The 20,948-nt window shown below is 43.1% G+C and overlaps 1 protein-coding gene across 8 annotated transcripts in view; it reads left to right on the plus strand.

Annotated features, from left to right (window-relative positions):
* LOC122552182 (adhesion G protein-coupled receptor E3-like) overlaps positions 1-20,948 on the plus strand; it is an 82,628-nt gene that overhangs the window by 52,100 nt on the left and 9,580 nt on the right. For 6 of the 8 annotated variants that reach the window (XM_043694760.1, XM_043694764.1, XM_043694763.1 and 3 more), the window contains 8 exons: positions 665-723; positions 2,740-2,817; positions 4,528-4,705; positions 8,927-9,046; positions 10,936-11,126; positions 13,654-13,824; positions 18,134-18,331; positions 19,320-19,552. In XM_043694760.1, the coding sequence (XP_043550695.1) occupies positions 665-723; positions 2,740-2,817; positions 4,528-4,705; positions 8,927-9,046; positions 10,936-11,126; positions 13,654-13,824; positions 18,134-18,331; positions 19,320-19,552 (1,228 nt within the window). The remainder of the gene's footprint in view (positions 1-664; positions 724-2,739; positions 2,818-4,527; positions 4,706-8,926; positions 9,047-10,935; positions 11,127-13,653; positions 13,825-18,133; positions 18,332-19,319; positions 19,553-20,948) is intronic. The other 2 variants (XM_043694761.1, XM_043694765.1) reach the window with 1 other exon arrangement.

Below are 20,948 nucleotides of genomic sequence, written 5' to 3' on the forward strand. Positions count from 1 at the left end.
GTACTATATCGGTCCTGTGATATGCTGGGTGAACAAAGTGGGTATAGTGCTGGGGGTTGGATGCCTTGTGGGTGAGCTGTTTAGGCTGCTGGGGGTGGGGTGTCAACTGGGTGAGCTGGTAGGGTAACAGGGTCTAGTAAACCAGAGAGGGAGGTCAGTAGCACAACATACAGTGGGGTTCCAGGCTGCCAGGAAACTGTGGATGTCAGGTCAGGCTCAGGTGGGTGTTGCCTCCGATGGTGGGGAATGGTCAGAGTAGGGCTGGGGACGGGGCAGTGTCAGGTCTGGCAGGTGGGAGGAGGCTGTTGGGTCCAGGGGAGGGGGATGTTATGTGCCCCGATGAGTCACGTCAGTCACAAGCAAGGTCACATTCCTGCCTTGGAGAGGGCCTTAACATTTCTTCTCAAAGATGACACTTCCAACTCTGCTGCATTACCTCAGTATTGCAGTGGGAGTATCAGCCGAGGTTTTGTGTTCGTTCCAATGCAGCCATAACCTTCTGTTTCAGGTTCTGCTCTCATTGGGTGGTGCTCACACTGAGCTCTGTTGTGATGTCACACTTAGTCATTCAGGCTGAGGAAGGCTCAATGTTAGATTATTACAGCATTCACATTCATTTCTCCTGTCAGTGAGCGACATTTTAAATGTCTTCATTATTTTACAGAACTAAACAGGATCAACACAGAACAATGCAGCTTGAACAATTTTACAAAGGTCGGTAAGGTATTTATAATGATTGGACACTGCGGCTATAGGGAGAAGTTTAGGATACCAAGTGGATATATGTGCAGGCAAAGAGGAGATTGAGAAGAATTTTGACATGGCTGATATGAGATACTGGTTGCCCTATTGATGGTGAAACAATCACAGTTCATTGTTGACACTGTATAAAACTGATAGCAACTTTTGGTGCAGTTAAAAGTGGAAATGTGAATATTGCTCTCAATGATGACCTGCACCTCCACAGTGCAGAATGAGTGACTTGACTTGCAATTCAACTTTTTACATTCAATTGAAATGTACAGAAAGGAAAAGGATAGAGGTTTAAAAAAATGAATTTATTCCACAAGGGACAACTGAGCATGAGATGTTTGGTGGCAGAGTATCGTGAAAGGTCAGGACTATAACCCTTCATAAGGAAGGGCAAATATCCCTGTGAGATAGAGCAAGGCACAGGCTTATGGAACAAAAACTGGAATTGCTGGAAAAGCTCAGGAGGTCCAGCAGCATCTATGAAGAGAAAACAGAGTTAACGTTTTGGGTCCAGGGACATTTCTTCAGAACTATATGTGGCTAGGAAAAGGTTGTTACGTGTGCTGAAAATGCAGTGTGGGGAGGGAGGAGGAGTAAACTATGGGTGGAGATGGAGCCCAGAGAGAGATAATACAGTTGAGCAGAGAAGGAACTGGGTAAAGGTCAGCCTGGGAGAAGAAATAGCTGCAAATAGGGACCATTAATGGCTAGTAATGGGTTGTTTGTGGTGGTAGCCAATGTGATGACAAGGCCTGGTGTGTGTGGGGTTGGGGTAAGGACATGAGAGAAGGTGCTCAGGCTCTAAAATTGCTGAACTCATTACTGAGTCCAGAAAGGTGCAGGGTACTCAAGCAGAAAGTGAGGTCCCATTCTTCCAGCTTGTACTGAGCTTCACTGGAGCACTGCAGCAAGCCTGAGACAGAGATGTTGGCCGGAAACGGTGGTGATGTGCTGAAGTGGCAAATAACTTGAAGCTCAGGGTCATTTTTGTGGACCGAATGTAGGTGTCCTGCAAAGAGCTCGCCCAATTTGATCTTCGTCTCCCCAATGTCGAGGAGACCATGTTGTGAACAGCAAATATAGTGGATCATTGATTCATTTGGAAGGTATGTCTCGGACCTTGGATACGGAGGTGGGAGGAAGTAAGCAGGCAGGACTTATTCCTTCTGCGATTGAAAAGAAAAGTGCTGTAGGAATGTATGAGGTGTTGAGAATGGAGGAATGGACCAAGATGCTCTGGAGGGAACAATCCCTGTGGAATGCTGACAAGGTGAAGGGGGGAAAGATGGCACATCCTGCTGGATGTGGTGAAAATGACAGCTAATAATCCTCTCAATGTGGATGCTGGGGGGATAGCAGGTGAGAATATGAGAGGGATCCTATCGTTGGTGAAGCAGGGAAATGAGGGGGTGAGGGCTGATGTGAAGGAGATGGGTCAGACATGGCTGAGGCACCGTCTGACCCACGGTATCTGTTCTGATGATGCCATCTTCAAGAAGTGGGCCTCCAAAGACTCAACCTTTTTTCTCAACCAGGGATTCCCCACCATCATGGTTGATATCATTTTGTAGGGACCATTCTCTCTGGGCCATCCACTCCTCCTCCATTCCCAACACCTTCACATACCCCTTTAAACTCCCTTTCCTTGTGATCCCCTGTCTTTATAACTGTTTGGATGGTGTAGTTTTGTGTTTGCCTGAGGCATCTCAAATGTTTTAATACATTCAGAGTGCTTTATGTATGCAGCTTATATACTTGTACCTATGTATCTTTATGCAAGACATGATTGTGTATGATCAGCACATGCTTTACACACGCAGGATCTATGTAACAGTGTACATGCCTGTCACCTGTGCACTTATAGGTGCCATATGTATATGAACATGATCAATGTATCAGTCTGAGAAGGGATAAATTAATTTACTGAACTGAAGTTTACTCTCTTGCTTGAAAGATTTTGATGCCTCTTTTCTCTCCTTCACACAGATATCCCTGACTACTTACCATTTATTTTGTTCATGGATTAACTCCACCATTAATCAGATTACTCATCAGAATGTACAGGTCAGTCATGACATCCACCCCATTGCATCATGGGTAGAATATAGGAGCTGGTGACATCATTCTCTAAGATCATGACATTAAGATCAGTCCTTTTCTTCCCCATATCCCTTCACTCATTGTTTTTTCTTCATCAAAGCATTTAACTTAGTAAATTGCAAAGCTCTCTGGATTGGAGTGTCTATAAACTTTATCACAATCCTACAATTCCTTTGCAATGACATAACTGAGCAGGTCATCTGAAACAGATGCCTTGTACACATATATTGAACTGTTGATATTTTACATTTTGTCATACCAAACAACAAATCTAACACTACATTAGCCTTTGTGATTATGTGGTGCACCTGCATCCCAACATTATAGGAATCCTGTACAAGGATACCCAGATCCTTCAGCACCTCAGCGTTCTGCCGTCCCTCTCTATTCAGATAAAATTCTGCTTTTCTCTTCTGACTGGGAGAATCGACAACCTGATATTTTCCAAAATTATGCTCTTTCTGCCAAATTTCTATATCCCATCTATACACCCATTTCCATCCCTTTGTAAACTCTTGCATGCCTCTTTAATATTTGCTTTCCTACCTGTCTTTGATTCATCAACAAATTTGGCCACAATGCACTCAGTGTTTTAAAAGCAAGTCATGCACATAGACTAATTAACACTAGTTCCTAAGATAATCCCTCAGTTACCTGATTGCGAATCATTTACCTTGACATTTAATTTCCCCAGAAAGTGAAAAAAACTGGTTTAGTTTTGTCTGTGGTGGATAGGTACAATGATTATGAAGATGTGGATCCCAGACGGAACCCTTCGGCTTCGAGATTGGTCAAACAAGTCAACAGAATGCAGTCTGTATAAAGCAAGATTATCTGTTTCATAAAGTAAGGCATCCTGACGCAATTCTGTTCAGCAACACAGACGTTAAAGCTTCTGTGCTCTGTGGCAAAATTGCGCAATTACAATTGAACAATAAGCATTTTTATATGTTTTTTTTAAAGAGACATTACAGCCTTAAATATAAGAATAGACCCATCAACTGTAATATGGTGACATTATTGACAGCACGCTAATCCAATGTTATTTCCTGGGAAATGATTCTTGTTTTACGTAAATCATCATCTCATGCTAGCAGTTCAGGGTTAGTTCGAATGGGCAATTAATGTGTCAGTATTCATTTTACGAAAGCTCCATTGTTTGCCTTATCTTCTATTCTAGCTAATTCAGCAAAGCAACAGGTTCACAAAGTCAAATCATAACTTGCAGCCATTTTGTTGTTAATGAAAAGCCTACATATATTTGTTGCTTCTGACAACAGCTAGGATCCAAAGTTTGAATCCTCAATTAGAGCTCTGAATTCTACAGCTTTTAAAATGATTGATAGGGAATGTCAGTCAACGACAGAGAAGCAATGGCCAGGTAACGGTGAAGAAACATCTTGAGACCCCAGTGAGGGATTACGCCATGATGTTCCAGCACAGAAACAGGCCATTTGGCCCAACAATTTGTCCTTCTGGGAGTGCCAGTCTAAATGTTGTGCAGGAGCAGGATTTGACCCAGAGACAGAAGCGTTACCTGTTGAGCCACAACTGGTCACCATTTGGTCAATGAGCAGATCCATTAAAAGGAGCAATGACAATCTTCGAATAAATGGCACTTGAGAAATTATTTGGGTTCGCTAGGATGGAAATGAATTGTTTTTTTCCCCACAGGAAATCATTTCAAACTCCAGTGATATTTTAAGGAATTATTCCTTGTGGGAAAACATGGAAAAAGAACAACGACTCTATTCCTGCTCCATATTCCTGCAAACCATGGAAAATGCTGCCATTGTTGCCGCTCTGAATTTGCCACCTCAGGGAAACAGAACAATATCAACTGAAAATATCAGTAAGCTCAGCAAAAGATATTTTGTGTAATCGACTTTGTTTAATCAGCTATTTGACCTTACAGATTGTCTAGTACTGAGATATTAAACAAGTTCATCATCATTGGGAAATCATCGGATACACTTGTCAAGATGTAGATCCTGAATTTAAAATGTTTCAAGTCCCTTTCGGTTTATGATTAGATTAGATTAGATTCCCTACAGTGTGGAAACAAGCCCTTCAGCCCAACAAGTCCACACCGACCCTCTGAAGAGCAACCCACCCAGACCCATTCCCCTGCATTTACACTTGACTAATGCATTTAACACTACGGGCAATTTAGCATGGCCAATTCACCTTACCTGCACACCTTTGGACTGTGGGAGGAAACCGGAGCACCCGGAAGAAACCCACGCAGACACGGGGAGAATGTGCAAACTTCACACAGACAGTTGCCTGAGGCAGGAATTGAACCTAGGTCCCTGGTGCTGTGAGGCAGCAGTGCGAACCACTGAGCCACCGTGCCACCCATCTGTTTCACTACTGTCCTTTAGGGAAGGAAACGACCACCTTTACCTGGTTTGGTCTCATACTGTGATTCCAAGCTCACAGCATTGTGGTTAACTCTTCACTGCCCTGTGGGCAATTGGGATGGGCAATAAATGCTGCCCAAGCTTGTGATGGCCTGATCTTGTGAATTGATAAAATTGGTTGTGTAAGAACAAAGAGCAAAGAACAAAGAAAATTACAGCACAGGAACAGGCCCTTCGGTCCGCCAGGCTTGCGCAGATCTAGATGCTTAAATTAAACCTGTCGCCTGTTTTCCAAGGATCTGTATCCCTCTGTTCCCTGCCCATTAATGTAACTGTCAGGATATATCTTAAATGATACGATCCTGCCCGCCTCTACCACCACCACTGGCAACGTGATGCATGAACCCACCACCCTCCACACAAAGAACTTTCCACACATATTTCCCTGAAACTTTTCCCCTCTCACCTTGTGACCCCTGGTAAGGGGCTGATAAAAATTGCAGGAATCTTGGTTGTTGCCAAACATGATCTATTCTTCAAACATGGTAAATATTAGAACATAGAATATAGAACATTACAGCTCAGTACAGGCCCTTTGGCACTCGATGTTGCACCAACCTGTATAACCAATCTGAAGCCAATGTAACCTACCCATATCCATTATGATCCAAATGTTTATCTAATAACCATTTAAATGCCCATAAAATTGGCGAGATCATTACTGTTGCAGGCAGAGCGTTCCATGCCGTTACTACTCTCTGAGTACAGAAACTACTTCTGACATTTATTCTGTGTCTATCAGCCCTCAATTTAAAGCTATGTTCCCGCGTGTTCGCCATCACCATCCAAGGTAAAAGGCTTTTACTGTCCACCCAATCAACCCTCTGATCATCTTATATGTCTCTATTAAGTCACCTCTTAACCTTCTTCTCTCAAATGAAAATAGGCTCAAGTCCCTCAGTCTTTCCCCATAAGACCACATCAACCACTTTACCTTCATCCACCTGCTTGGTCACCTTCTCAAAGAGCTCAAGAAGGTTTGTGAGTCACGACCTAGCCTTCACAAAACTGTATATTAAACATGTACAGCAGAAGACTTCACCTATCCCTGTTAGATGATCTTACATTACTTCCCAATGAAGATGTAGACTACCTCATTGACATATTCACATTAACTCTTTACCCACAAATCATAACATTGAATCTTGGCATTCAGCATTGAAATTAACAAACACTCCTTCAGACAAAGTTTGATGGAATCTCCCCCCGAGAGCTGTTGAGATCAGTTCAATTCAAATTTTCCACTCTGAGATAGATAGATTTGTGCATGTTAGGTATTAAGGGTTGCAGTACTCAGACAGATCAATGGGATTAAAATACAGTCAATTGATTCAAGGTTCAAGGGACCAAATGATATCCTCATGTTTCTGTGCCCCATCCTGGGATTTGGATTAATCCACCACATTCTCATCTAATAAAATACCCTCCTGTTTAGGCATGGCCTGCCAACATTTCAATCATGAGTCATTCTTTATTTTCCATTTTCCTTGCTGAGATGTTGTAATTGTTGGTACATCTGGCATTTATTGACCACCTTTACCAGTTCAGCATCTGCCATTTTGGTGTTAGATAAGAATCCCATCAAGAACAGATAAGATACAAATATCAAGGTTCTTTTGTAAATTTGCTGCATTTTTACCACATTCCAATAGTTTTATACTCATCTTTATTTTTACAATCACAGAATTGTCCCAGAGGCCAGTCTGTCCATCAGGTTTCCCTCAGCTCCCCAAATGATCACTTCACTTGGTGCCATTCTCCCGCCCTGTTTCCATACCCCTGCACATTCTTCCTTTTCTCTTGTGAACGTTTCAGTTGATTCACACGCACCTCAGGCACTGCATTCCACACCCTAAACACTCGCTCTGAAAAAATGATTTCTCTTTTACTGCTTTTGCCTACTACTTTCGATTTTTGCACACTCTGTCATGATCCTTTCATGAGTGGGAATGATTTAGGTTCATAGACATTTACAGCACAGGAGAAGGCCATTCAGCCCTCTATGTCAGCACCAATCAATGATGATCTGATGACACTAATCTCATTTTCCAGTTCTTGGCCCATAGTCCTGCAGGTTACAGCAACACAAGTGAACATCTAAAATGTGAATGTTGCGAGAATTTCTGACTCTTCAGGCAGTCAGTTGCAGACTCCCAACATCCTCTAAGTGAAAAGATCACTCCTCAAATCTCCTCTTAGCCTTCTACCTCTTACCTGGTTATTGACAGCTCTACCAATGGGAAAAGTGCCTTCCCATCCATTCTGTCTAGGACCCTCAACATCATATACCCCTGTAATAAGTCGTCCCTCAATCTTTGCTTCTCCAAAGGAAACAACTTCAGCCTATCCAATCTCTCCTCATAACTCAGATGAGGTTTAAGGTAACATTCTGGTTAAATCAGCCCCCTACCTCCTCTTGTGCAATCACATCATTCTGATAATGTGCTGACCATAACTGCACACAATACTCCAGTTGCTACAAAATCAGCAGTTTTATAGTTGCAGCATAATCATCCCATTATTGTGTTCTATCACTTTGTAAAAAAGTCCTTCTTAACCACCGATCAATCACACCTGCTACTTTCAGGGATGTACTGACATAAACAATCAGGATTCTTCTGATCTTCAGTACTTTCCAGGGTCCTATCATTCATTGTGCAATTCCTTACTTTATTAGCCATCCCCTCCTGAGCTATTTCCCCTTCTGATTTTGAACACACCAAGGATGGGGAGGCTTGAGAAGCAGGGTGTAATTCCAACAATGGGGAAAATCGAAACATCCAGGGCAGTGTGAAGTCAGTGTTGAGTTCAAATAGATCACATTTGTTGATAGAAAGAGGTATATTTCCCAAAGTACATGACTTACAATTTTTAATAGTTGATTTGCATGCACATAAAAGATGGAGATGGTCAGTGGATTGGTCAACCCATTCAGTTACTTAAATCTACTGTTCTTTAAATTTTGGGAATAAAGAACAGCCCACGATGTCTCAGGGTTAAAAATGCAGTTTTTCCTATTTCAGTACCTGTTGACATAAGCTTGAGGGTTATCATTCCAGTATTATTTCTGCATTGGGATCCTATATGTTCACAATGTGATTGACCACGTCAAGATGTCATTAAAGGATTAGTTGTTCTGTATGAAGAGCAATGAGTACAAAGGTTGTTATGAGAGATTAAGTTTGAAGGGATTTCAATGTATTGAATGAGATTTCGTCAATGAGAATGGTTTTTGTTCATAGAGTGAAGCCTGTAGTAGATTCTTAGATTATATTTTAATTAATCTCAACATGGCTATTGTGTTTTGACCATGGGTGAAGTCCCAGTCCACTGAGGTGAGCTTTTTAACCAGCACACCACAGGATTCAGCAACCTCCATGGCTCCCTCCAAACTGTTGCTGAGAAACTGGACCTCCCAAATTAAAACTCTGGGAATCCAGGTCTGTTTCTCCCATGGTGCACGGAGTAGGAATGTTCCAAGCTCTATATAGCCACCTCAGGAGCGAAATATAGTCCAAAGCAATACTTTCAGCCCAGAGCTGTGTCCATCAATTAAACTGACAGTTGAGCCTGAACAATATAACTAGACTGTGAATATGTTACACTCCGATATGACTCACTTCAGGGTTTGACATTTTTTTCACATTTAGATATGGAAGTAAGGGCTTTTCAGGGAGGAAACAGGTCAGCCCTGGACAGAATCCGTTTACAAGTGAAGGACACTGTGATGGATATCAACCGACAGACACACAGCAGAGGAAATACAACTGGTAACTTTACTGGTTATGTCTACTTCCATTTCAGTTCTCTGTCATTATGGCATATGCTTTCATTCTCCAGAACCATATGAGATACCTTCACCAATCGTTCTTACAGGGTTTAGATTTACTGAAACCAAAAATGAAAGGACATGCACACAAAGTATTTGGCAGAAGAGATGTTTAAACTTGCAGAACAGGAAATGTTTATGACATAGTTAGTTATATTATATCTGAGACACTTTTTTTATCAATTCACAAGATCAGGCCATCACTAGCTTGGGCAGCATTTATTGCCCATCCCAATTGCCCACAGGGCAGTGAAGAGTTAACCACAATGCTGTGAGCTTGGAATCATAGTATGAGACCAAACCAGGTAAAGGTGGTCGTTTCCTTCCCTAAAGGACAGTAGTGAAACAGATGGGTGGCACGGTGGCTCAGTGGTTAGCACTGCTGCCTCACAGCAGCAGGAACCTGGATTTGGTTCCAGCCTCGAGCTACTGTGTGGAGTTTGCATATTCTCTCTGTATCTGCATGGATTTCCTCAAAATGTTCTGGTTTCCTCCCATAGTTGTGCAGATCAGGTGGATTGGCCATGCTAAATTGTCCATAGTGCCAGGGGATGTACAGACTAGGTGGATTAGCCATGGGAAATACAAGGCATGGGGTTGGGTTTGGTGGCATGCTTTTCAGAGGGTCAGTCTGGACTCAATGAGCTGAATGGCCTGCTTCCACACTGTAGGGATTCTATGATTCTCTGAATTGGCTATTGATTTATTGTCATCATTAGACTCTTAATTCCAGATTTTTATTCCATTCAAATTTCATTGTCTACCGTGGCAGAATTCAAACCCGGATCCCCAGAACATTACATGAGTCTCCGGATTAACAGGCCAGTGATAACACCACGAGGCCATTGTTCCCCTGTTTGGGGTCCTGTCAGAATTTCAGTCTCAACTTCCAAGTTATGACACATTGGTATTTATCACATGATCTTAGCACCAGAACAACTGGGACTGGAACACTAGGCTGAGACATCCTTCACATCCCCCAGGATCTGTCCTTTCCATTCTGATGAGGAAAGATGACCTTGTGATGTCAGTTAACCCTTGCGAGCACGAACTGCATTGTACAGCATTCTCGTTTTGGTTTATTCTCTTTGAAGTGAATGAAGACACAATAAAGGGGATATGCTGAGGTCAGTTTGAAAGGTGTTTTGGTCAGTCAGAGCCTTCAGCACCAGAAGGTTTGAACATCATTCCAAGAGATGGCATGGCATAGATTCAGTGCAGAGAAGACCCCCAAGCCTGAATCCCAGAGGCAAAGGACTGAGTTTCAAGAATTGACTGGAGACAAAGTGATTTGACAGGAAAATCCTGGCACTGGATTTAAAGAGGGACAGAGGATGTGGATGTAGTTAATCCAAGGACAGCTTCAGCAATTATGTAGACATGAAATTAAGGAGCACAAGTGAATTAGTGAGACTGATGGAAGGAACATTGATGGGGAGAACATTCCTCAGTCAGAGGGTCTAGAACATGGAGTTGATTTCGGGTTAGTTTGTGGAGGGAGAAACCCATCGAAGAAACAGCCTTGGAAAGGAAGGTGGAAAGGAACTCTGTCTTTTGCAAGAGTAATCAGCTGAAAAAAAGGCTCCCCATTCTGGGTTCTTGCTGCCCCTTCCTGTATTTATTGCAAGACCAGAATTAGCTATTCTCCAATCCTAACTGTATGTGGTATGAACATCTCGATATACAGCTGCACTTGGTCATGACCGTTTCTAGGATGTTGGTTATTATTGTTCTGTTTCTGCAAATGACGTACATGTATTTTGTTGCAAATGTTTACCCTAAAGATCTCTCTCCAGCATTTGTAATGCTTAATGATCCCTGCATAATTAGATTTAACAGTGATGGCTTTGATCGCCTACAAGGGCATGGATTCCATTCTGAATGGAAGTGGGTTCCACAGCACCACTGGTGGGAAACAGAAGCCGTTTCAATTAATCTCAGATGTAGTCTCAGCCGTGATAACGAACAGGCACAACAATGGACTTGACCCAATTGTGAACATCACCTTCAAGCACACTCAGGTTTGTACAGAGTGTTACGACTGGGTGAAGTTCTCCAATTCATTACAGAGCGAGGCGGGAACTGCGAAATGCCAAGTCCTTGCTGAGGACCAATGAGAAGGGCTGCCATTGTGTATTCATCCACCCTCCCTGCTGGTCACAGCAAGGTTGATTTGAAAACAATCCCTTTTCTTGTAGGTGCCTTTCACCCAGACAAATGTAATTGATGTTTTAAAGGGAGCCAATTTAACCAGGCTCCCTTGACTTAGTGAAAGAGTGAGTTTATTAATTGCTAAATGCAAGAAGAAATATTAATGTAACACATGTACACATGGTTCGGATATGTCCAAAAATAAAGCTAAAAAAGATATACTCATCAGTCTGAGAGTTCCATCTAGAGTAGAAAATGGGACATTGCATCCTTTAAATTGGGTGATAACTGGGAGGAAGGATGTCAATAGACAAGCAGTTGATTTTGAGCTGCATACCATCTCAGATCAGCTGAAAGGCTTTTGACCTGCTTCCATTTGACACTGTTTCACTGCTTCCAATAGAGAGAGAGAGATTATCTTTCTTTTGTGACATAATATTATTTTACATGAGCCACTGAAAGTCAGCTCTGAGACCTGTCACAATTTAACTGGAACGCGTGTGCCAATAATTGAGCTCTCCTGCTCTATGTGTGTTCACAAACTATATTAAACCCCACTGACACCACCAAAATGGTCAATTTGCCTGACTGACTGATATTCAGGACAAAAGCATTTCACAGCTGGTGAATTTCATAACAGAAGAATAACTACTTATTTCAACACACTTCACATTGCCAAAAGCAGAGAAAAGAAAGAATTTCTAATCTACCACTATGTGCCTCAGATTATACTCCCTCAAAACCTAACACCTAAACACAGACTCAAACATCAGGAAATGAGACAGAGATAGAGAGTTTAACACGTATACGAAGGGTAGAAAAAGAATACAGATTGGGTAAACAAAATTCTGAACATCCACATTCTAGTCCACAAGGTTGGAAGATATTTTCTCCCAGTCGTTTTGATTTTAACAAGGATAACACACTGCTGCCTGTGGAGTAATGGCCATTATTTGACTTCATTGTAGATTGGCTGGACCAAAGTCTTCTTGTTTCAGAATTTATTTTAAGCTTTCTTGTTTTTTTTTGTCTTTTCCCATTTGGGGAATGATGAGAAAGAGAGAGACAGAGAGATGAAGAGAAAGAGAAGGATAAATAGAACATTTCTGCATGCAGTTTCTGGAACTGTCTGTCTGTCCCTCCCTCTCTCTCTCAGCTGCCCTGGGATTTCCGACACTTAACAAACTGCAGCTCAACCAACCTGAGGGCTTTTGTCAAGCAGAACTTCCTTCACTTGAAACCCAGTCATTGCCATTCAGTGCAGAATTTCCCTTCTCGCTGCTTCTGATAGCAACATTGTACCACACAGTTCAAAACGTTTGCAGCACTTGATTTTTAAATTGCAGATCATTTTGAGTCGGCACTCCAAATTCCATTTTAGTTTATCGTCCCCAAAAAGAAAATATAGGCACCTTCTTAGAGACATCAAGCTTTTAATGATGCAGGAATTATAAATTAATGAAAACTTCCTCATTCTTACCAGAGTTGGTGAACATTGTCCCCACCTCTTCAGTTTCCTCCCCTCCTCGCTCAATATCCTGACTCTTGTGTGAGAACAGCCTGACATTCCTTCCCTCAATTCTTCATTCCTCCTGCATGAAGGAAGATAGTGTCAGCAGATGATTCAACACAGACACACATCGACAGACTCAGGCAGACACATGCAAAATATATGAACAAACGTACACACACACATATTTATTCAGTGAACATTCAACTTGTAATAGCAGAGAGTCGTACATACAAAAATATGAACTTGAAGCAACAGTAGGCCATTTGGCCCCTTCAGCCTGCTCTATCATTTAAGAAGATGATGAATTATCTGTTTATGTTTTGATTCCACATTCCCATATCACCTCAATAATCTTTCATTCCACTCCCTAGCCAAACTCCATCTACCTCTTCATTCATAATATTCAGTGACATCACCTACAGCACATTCTGAGGCAGACAGCCTGAACTTAGCACAACCCTCTGGGGCAATAAACAATTCTCCTTATCTCTGTCCTGAAAGGGTCACCCATAATTTTAACATAGTGTCCATGTGATCTGAACTCAACCACAACAGAAACATCCTTTCCCCATCCATCTTGTCCAGGCCATTCAGGATTTTGTACACTTCTATCAAGTCACCCCTCATTCTTCTAAACTCCAGTGAAAACAGACCCAGTCAGGTCAACCTCTCTTCATAAGACATTCCACTGATTCGAGATATCAATCCAGTAAACCTCCTCTGAACTATCTCTAATGTATTTACATTGTTCCTTAAAAAGGGGACAAAAACTGCACACAGGATTTGAGATGTGCTCTTACCAATACCCTGAATAACTGATGCACAACATCCTTAAGTTGATATTGACTCCATCTCATATTGAATATAAACTTTGCTCTCCACAGCAAGCTAACAGTGAGTGGACAACCCACTGTGTCCACTGGGATTACGCAGCTGGGAAAAGCTACTGGTCTCCTCGTGGATGCAACATGGGAGATTCTAGTGAAACACACATCCAGTGTCAATGCAACCATCTCTCCACCCTGGCATTGCTGATGTCTCCTGTTGGATTGCAGGTAAAACTGTTTCTCCATCTGTGTTCTCCACAGTTAGTTCAGAATTCATGAACTGGATACAGGCCCAGAGTGTTGCAGTGATTGTGAACGAGATTATGTTACAATGCAAATCTGGGGGGTGGACCAACACTCTTGTGCAGGACAGTCTCAAATAATGGTGACACTTCAGAGCCAATCAAGAAATATTGTTGAAGGGACTCAATGGATTGGAAACTTGGCTTCTTAGGACCTGGGCGTTTGGCACCTCAGGAACCAGTTAATATTTTTTGGATGCAGTCTCATCTGGGTGATGGGACCAAGTACATCATGTCGGACAGTATCAAATGAAGGAGTCAATTAAGGCGTATGGATGAACAGAAAATAAGACAGGATTTGAAAACCCATAAGACAGTAGGAGGTAGTGAATTGCATAATCTGTAGTTGTTGGAAAGAAGACTTACCGTAGGCGGTTAGTGACTGAGAGAGTTGGAAAAGTCTAATTCAAACTGAGGGGACATCTGAAAGGGAAAGATGGACTTCATTCCAGGAAAGGGAAGCTGAGCAAGAACCTAATGGAGATGTTTAATAAACAATAAACATAACATCTCAAACTATCAAGGAGTATGTCCTTTCTGCAAGACAGCAGCAGAGTAGGACGCTTCTCAAAGAGCTTGTACATTTGAATTATTTTCCTTTCTTTTTTTTTCTCCTTTTGTCTTTTTTTTAAACCTCCTCTTCTCTCTTCTCACCCTTGAACCTCCCAGGTTCAAACCTCCTGACCTCAGAACTCCCGGCCTCAGAAATCCCAGCATCAGAAATCCCGGCCTCAAAACTCCTGGTCTCAGAAACCCCAGCCTCAGAAACCCCAGCCTCAGAAACCCCAGCCTCGGACCTCCAGCCTCGGACCTCCAGCCTCGGACCTCCAGCCTCCTAACTCGCAGCCATTGACTTGGCTGCCTCAGAATTCCCAGCCTTGGAACTCCTGACTTCAGTGCAGACCTGACCAGGCTGCCTCTTAGGATGATGGTCTCTTGGCCCAGTGTGGCCACCTGGTGGCTGAGAGTAGCATCCTCTCAGTTGAGCATGGTGTCCTTTTGGCCCAGCATGGTAATTTTTCGGCATGGCATGGCGATTTCCCAGCAGTCCAGCATAGTGGTCTTCAGGCTATACATAGTGTCCTCTTGGCCCAGCATGGCATTCTCAAAGTGGCCCAGCACAGTCATCTTTGGGCAGTACATGGTGGCCTCCTGGCCCAGCAAAGTGGTCTTTGGTCAGTTCATGGTGTCTTCTTAACCTAGCACGGTAGTCTTCAGGTGGTACATGGTATCCTCTTGGCCCAGCATGGTGGTCTTTGGGTGGTACATGGTGTCCTCTAGGCCCAGCGTGGTGGTCTTCGGGTGGTACATGGTGTCCTCTAGGCCCAGGGTGGTGGTCTTCGGACGGTACATGGTGTCCTCTTGGCCCAGCGTGGTGGTCTTCGGGTGGTAAATGGTGTCCTCTAGGCCCAGCGTGGTGGTCTTCGGACGGTACGTGGTGTCCTCTTGGCCCAGCAAGGTGGTCTTCGTGTGGTACATGGTGTCCTCTAGGCCCAGCGTGGTGGTCTTTGGACGGTACGTGGTGTCCTCTTGGCCCAGCAAGGTGGTCTTCGCGTGGTACATGGTGACCTCTTGGCCCAGCGTGGTGGTCTTTGGGTGGTACATGGTGTCCTCTAGGCCCAGCATGGTGGTCTTTGGTCAGTATATAGTGTCCGCTTGGCCCAGCACGATGGTCTTCAGGTGGTAAATGGTATCCTCTTGGCACAGTGTGGTGGTCTCCAGGTGATACATGGTGTCCTCTTGGCCCAGCATGGTGGTCTTTGGGCGGTACATGGTGTCCTCTTGGCTCAGCACGGTGGTCTTTGAGCGGTACATGGTGTCCTCTTGGCCCAGAGTGCTGGTCTTACAATGGTTCATGGTATTCTCTCAGCCCAGCGTGACGATCTTCCAGCATCCCAACATGGTGTTCTGGTGGTAGGTGGAGGTCTCTTGGCCTGGTGTGATCTCCCAGCAGCCTAGCGTAGTGGTCTTTGGGCAGTAGGTGGCAGTCTCTCAGCTTGGCATGGTCTCGGTGTGGACATCCAGTCTCAGGGAGGCTAGGTGTCAACATAGACTGGTTCAGAAGATGGTTTCTCTGTATTTGTATTCACCGTGTTATAATTTATTCCGAAATCTGCAATGCTGGACATTTTTTACTTCTCTATTTTCCATAAACTGCATCTGAAAAAGCTGTACCTGGGGACTTTTGTACCTAAGATGGCGCCATAAGCGGCAATTGGCACAATTTTCCCTGTACACATTTGAGTACGTGTGACAATAAAGCTAATTCTCATTCTAATACATACTGCCAGAAAACGGTGATGAGGTAACAGGCCAGTTGTGATCTTGTTGAGTGACAGAGCAGGATCAAATGATTAGCTTCAGTGGCTAGAATGTGGTGCAGAATAAAAGGTAATAATATCAGAAGGTACTGGATGATGTTTTGGGAGCAGACTCCATACTTCACCCCATCGTGATATCAGGACAATGATGATGCCAATGATACAGAGAGAGAGAGACAGACAGTGAATTAAAGGGGAAATGTTGAGCATGAAAAGTATAATTAAGAGTCTTAGAAATGTTGGACATTATGTGCACCTTGCAGTTAAGGGTTAGAAACACAGGCAAATCTAGATTATCTAAAGGCAATACAGAACTAAAGGTGAAAGCATTGCATAGTGGGAAAATCTGCTTTTTTTACAATCCTACAGCATTATCAATGACCACACAAACCATAACCCGAAACCTAATACAGGGTTAGTACCTCTGGGCTTGACACTATCAAATCAAGTCAACACCCGGTCTTGTTAGCAATGGAAAGAGCAGTCCTAAGTGTTCAACAGGCTGATCAGATTGTGAATCCTTCCATCTCTCCTCCAATATTCCCCAAAGGATCAAAACGGTGGATGTAAAGTTACAGAAGAAGTGACCACACTTACCACATCGACAAGGCTTCAGTCAGGAATGTGAAAACTTACATGGGAATAGGAGGAGGACATTCAGCTCCATTCAGACCTGTTGCACCACTCAATAAGACAGTGGTCTGTACCTATACTCCATTATCTGTCTCCATGCCATAACCCATAATATCCTTCCCTGACAAAAAAACTATCAAACTCAATTTTGAAAATGTCATTGGACTTCCAATCTTGAGAACTTTGTGGGGATCGAGTTTCAGATTTCCAATCACCCTTTTGTGAAAAGATGCTCCATTTGATCACTCTGGTTAGCCTCACTGGAACACATCACAGGAAATCAAGCCCTGCTATTGCTGGACTCGTCACAAAGTTAAAGATTTTATAAAAATATGCACACTATCCCAGCTGTCCCACCCTTACAATCCATGATCACACAAAGCATGCAGCAGGGGGCTTTACTGAACAAAAATTACTATTTATTACAAATGAATCAAATCAACATTCAGGTAATTCATTATGAGCCATTGACATGTAACTACTCGTAAAAACTCAAACCTCCATTTAAACATTTGTAACATCTGTGCCTTATTGGTTGAAAGTCACAGCTCACAGGAACTGATAAGGGGATTTCTATCGGCTTTCTTAGACTTTAGATTTATTTTGCTGCAGAGAGAAAGATAGAACCTTCCTTTCCTGAGGCCTGCTGGCTTCGAATCAAACAGCCATGGTCACAAACTTTTCAACGACTGGAGAGTCAATCACATAAATGATGATAGGCAGAAGGCCTTTGTTATTGACAACTGGTCACCAATCATATCCCAATCAACTGGCCAAATCTCCCTTTGTATACACCCCTTGGCTCCAACCCATTTGTAGTAACCTGCTCCCACTGCTAAAAAAAACAGCTGTGTCAACAGCATTAACAAAGAGTGTCAAGAGTGTGGTCCTGACGAAGGGCTTATGTCTGAACTGTAGATTCTCCTGCTCCTCGGACTGTGCCTGACCTGCTGTGATTTTCTAGTACCACACTCTCGATTCGATCTCCAGCATCTGCAGTCCTCACCATCTCCTTAGAAAAAGTTACCGGAATCTGACTTTTTAAAGGGGCAGCAAACCCTTCCACAATGTTTGGTTTTTATAACAGTCCATGTCCCATTTCAATCCACAATCAAAAACACAGAATAATCAAACAATACGGTATTGACAGCACATTGTTAGTCTAGGTCTCACTTTAAGGGTATAGCACCCTCCCCATACTTTCACCCAGTCAGATTACCAGAGGGGATTTTACCATGTTCAGAAAGACAAAAACTTAATGCAAATATATTTCTTTCCAAGGACTATCCCTTTGCTTTGACGACAATTACATTGATTGGGATCCCAATTTCTCTGCTGTGTCTGGGAATCACCATTGTGACCTTCGCTTTCTGCACCAATGTAAGAAATGCTCTCCACATCACCCACATGCAGCTGTGTGTGAGTCTCTTCCTGGCAGAGCTGCTTTTCCTTCTCGGGATCAACAGAACCACAAACCGGGTAAGAGAATCCACCACAGCCAGCAATGCAACAGGTTGTGTGGGAGAGAGAGTGAGAGGGTCTAACTGTGTGTGTGTATGTCTGTGTCACAGAGAGAGCGTGTGTGTGTGTGTGAGAGAGAGATTTATGTTTATGAGTGTGTGTGAAAATGTATATGTTTGAGAGAAAAGGGTCTGTGTGACAGAGTAAATGTGGGCGGCACGGTGGCACAGTGGTTAGCACTGCTGCCTCACAGGACCAGAGAAATGGGTTCAATTCCCGCCTCAGGCGACTGACTGTGTGGAGTTTGCATGTTCTCCCCGTGTCTGCTCTGGTTTCCTCCCACAGTCCAAAGATGTGGCCATGCTAAATTGCCCGTAGTATTTAGGTGAGGGGTAAATGTAGGGGTATGGGTGGGTTGCGCTTCGGCGGGGCAGTGTGGACTTGTTGGGCCGAAGGGCCCGTTTCCACACTGTAAGTAAGTAAGTAACAGAAAGAGAATGTGTCTGAGCATGTGTGGGTTTGAGTGCGAGTGTGTGAGTGAGTCTATACAGATGGGTACTTGTGTAAATATCTGTCCAATGCAACTGAATGGATTTGATTGTACACTTGTGTATAAATATGTTTGATGTTCATTTGATTGTATATTTGATCCTTGTGCATCAAGTTCTATCCTTTATGAAACCTTCAGTTCCTTCTCCCACAGTTAGTGACTGTGCCTTCAGCTACCTTTCGACCCGATGGTTCCAGAAATCTAGAATTCCTTCACTGAACCAGGTTTCTTCTGCACCATCCTTCTTTAATACATTCTGTAGAGATAGAAGGTCAGGATGCTTCTGTAATGGTACTGATGCCCACTGGCTCATTTAAACTGGGGCACCCTTCTGCTGATGAGCATAAACCATCAGCTGGGACACGGTTTTGGTGTCAGCTCCAAGAGTGTGTCAGGTGGAACTGTGAGGGATCACTGCTTCAAGAAAAGCTCTCAAGCTGTTTCTCATTATTACAGGTGATGTGTGGGATTATAGCAGGATTTCTACACTACCTGTTCCTGGCTGCGTTTGTTTGGATGTTCCTGGAGGGAGTCCAGCTCTTTCTCATGGTCAGAAATATCAGGAATTTGCGGGTTCCTCATTCAGAAAAAGTTGAGAAATCCATGTACCTTCTTGGCTACGGGGTTCCTGCAGCAATTGTGGTTATTTCCGCTGCAGTGTATCATGATGGCTATGGATCACCCAGGCAGTAAGTAATGGCTCCTCTTCTTCAAATCTTACAGCTAGAATTATTACCTTCCAGTTCAAGCCATCTTCAGAATTTAAACTTCTTTCTCTTTCTTGCACACTTGTTGTCAATGAAATTAGCTTTAACTTCAAGCATTCAAGCCCCACTCCAGGCTTTCAGCACAAAAATCCAACATTTCAACACAGCACTGCACTGCACTGCACAAGATCGCTGCACTGCAGATATGCCATTCTTCAGATGAGACATTAAACCAAAGACCCATTTACCTGCTCAGGTCGATATACAAGCTCCCATAGGAAAGAACGGCAGTGTATTTGTATTTACCCCCCAATCAACATCACAAAAACGGATTATCCCAAACATTACTACATTGTTGTTCGTGGCAGTTTGCAAATTGTCTGACACATTTCCTACTTTACAATAGTGACTACACATCAAAAGTATTTCATTAACTGTTACATGCTTTGAGACATGAGATGTGCCATATATGTTGGTTAATTCTCATATCATTCATAAAGAGCTTGGGGTTGATTTGTGACTGAATAATATGTGAATATATATCTCGGGGGTGCCACATTCAGTGATGCACTGTGGTCATGTGCTGAGTAACGAAGTATTAATCTGTCAGTCCACCAGCCAAAGGGAAATCTATGAGAAATACACTCAACGAAACTCCAGCATTTTGATTTGAAAGTGTGACTATTTCTATGGCATGGGAACCAGAAGACACTCTCATTATGTTTTCCCTCTCATTTTCAGCTTTCCTCCCTTGACCCATCCGCTGGGCTCTCCCTTCCTCTCATCTTTACTCATGTTCTCCTCTCTCTCTCTCTCCTCTCATCCATTTTGTTCTTTATCCATTCGCTCACTTCCCTCTCCCTCGCTCTCTCTCTCTCTGTTTCCTTGTCAGCAAGAGTCAGGAGCCTATTCCTGATAATATATCCCAACCCTACTCCAGTAATTACACTTCCTCCCTCTGACAGCAACACTTGCCAGCAGTGGATTCTGTAACTATGGTCCACACCAAAGATCCTAATTTCCAATGTCACCATTCTACTTTATGCACAGGAAGGAAAGGATGCATTTCATTGAATTGTAGAATAATGAAGTGGGCCATTCATCCCATCTTTCAAAGAGCGGTTGAATTAGTCCCACCTCTCGGAGCCAAGACACCATAAAATTTCTTTTGTTGTCTTCCTTTTGAAACTTCCCATTCATTCTGTTCCTTTTATCCTTCCAGAAAGTGCACTTCAAATCATCAACACTTGCAGTTGTAGAATTCATTTTTGTCAAAAAGATTAATGATCCTTGTTAACTACAGTAACAATTGAGGGATGGAAAGGTCTTGGGTCTACAAAAAGGGAATGGAAATCAAGAGCGATGGAGGCAGAATGTG

Source organism: Chiloscyllium plagiosum, chromosome 8, assembly GCF_004010195.1.
Source record: "Chiloscyllium plagiosum isolate BGI_BamShark_2017 chromosome 8, ASM401019v2, whole genome shotgun sequence".
Lineage (NCBI taxonomy): Eukaryota > Metazoa > Chordata > Chondrichthyes > Orectolobiformes > Hemiscylliidae > Chiloscyllium > Chiloscyllium plagiosum.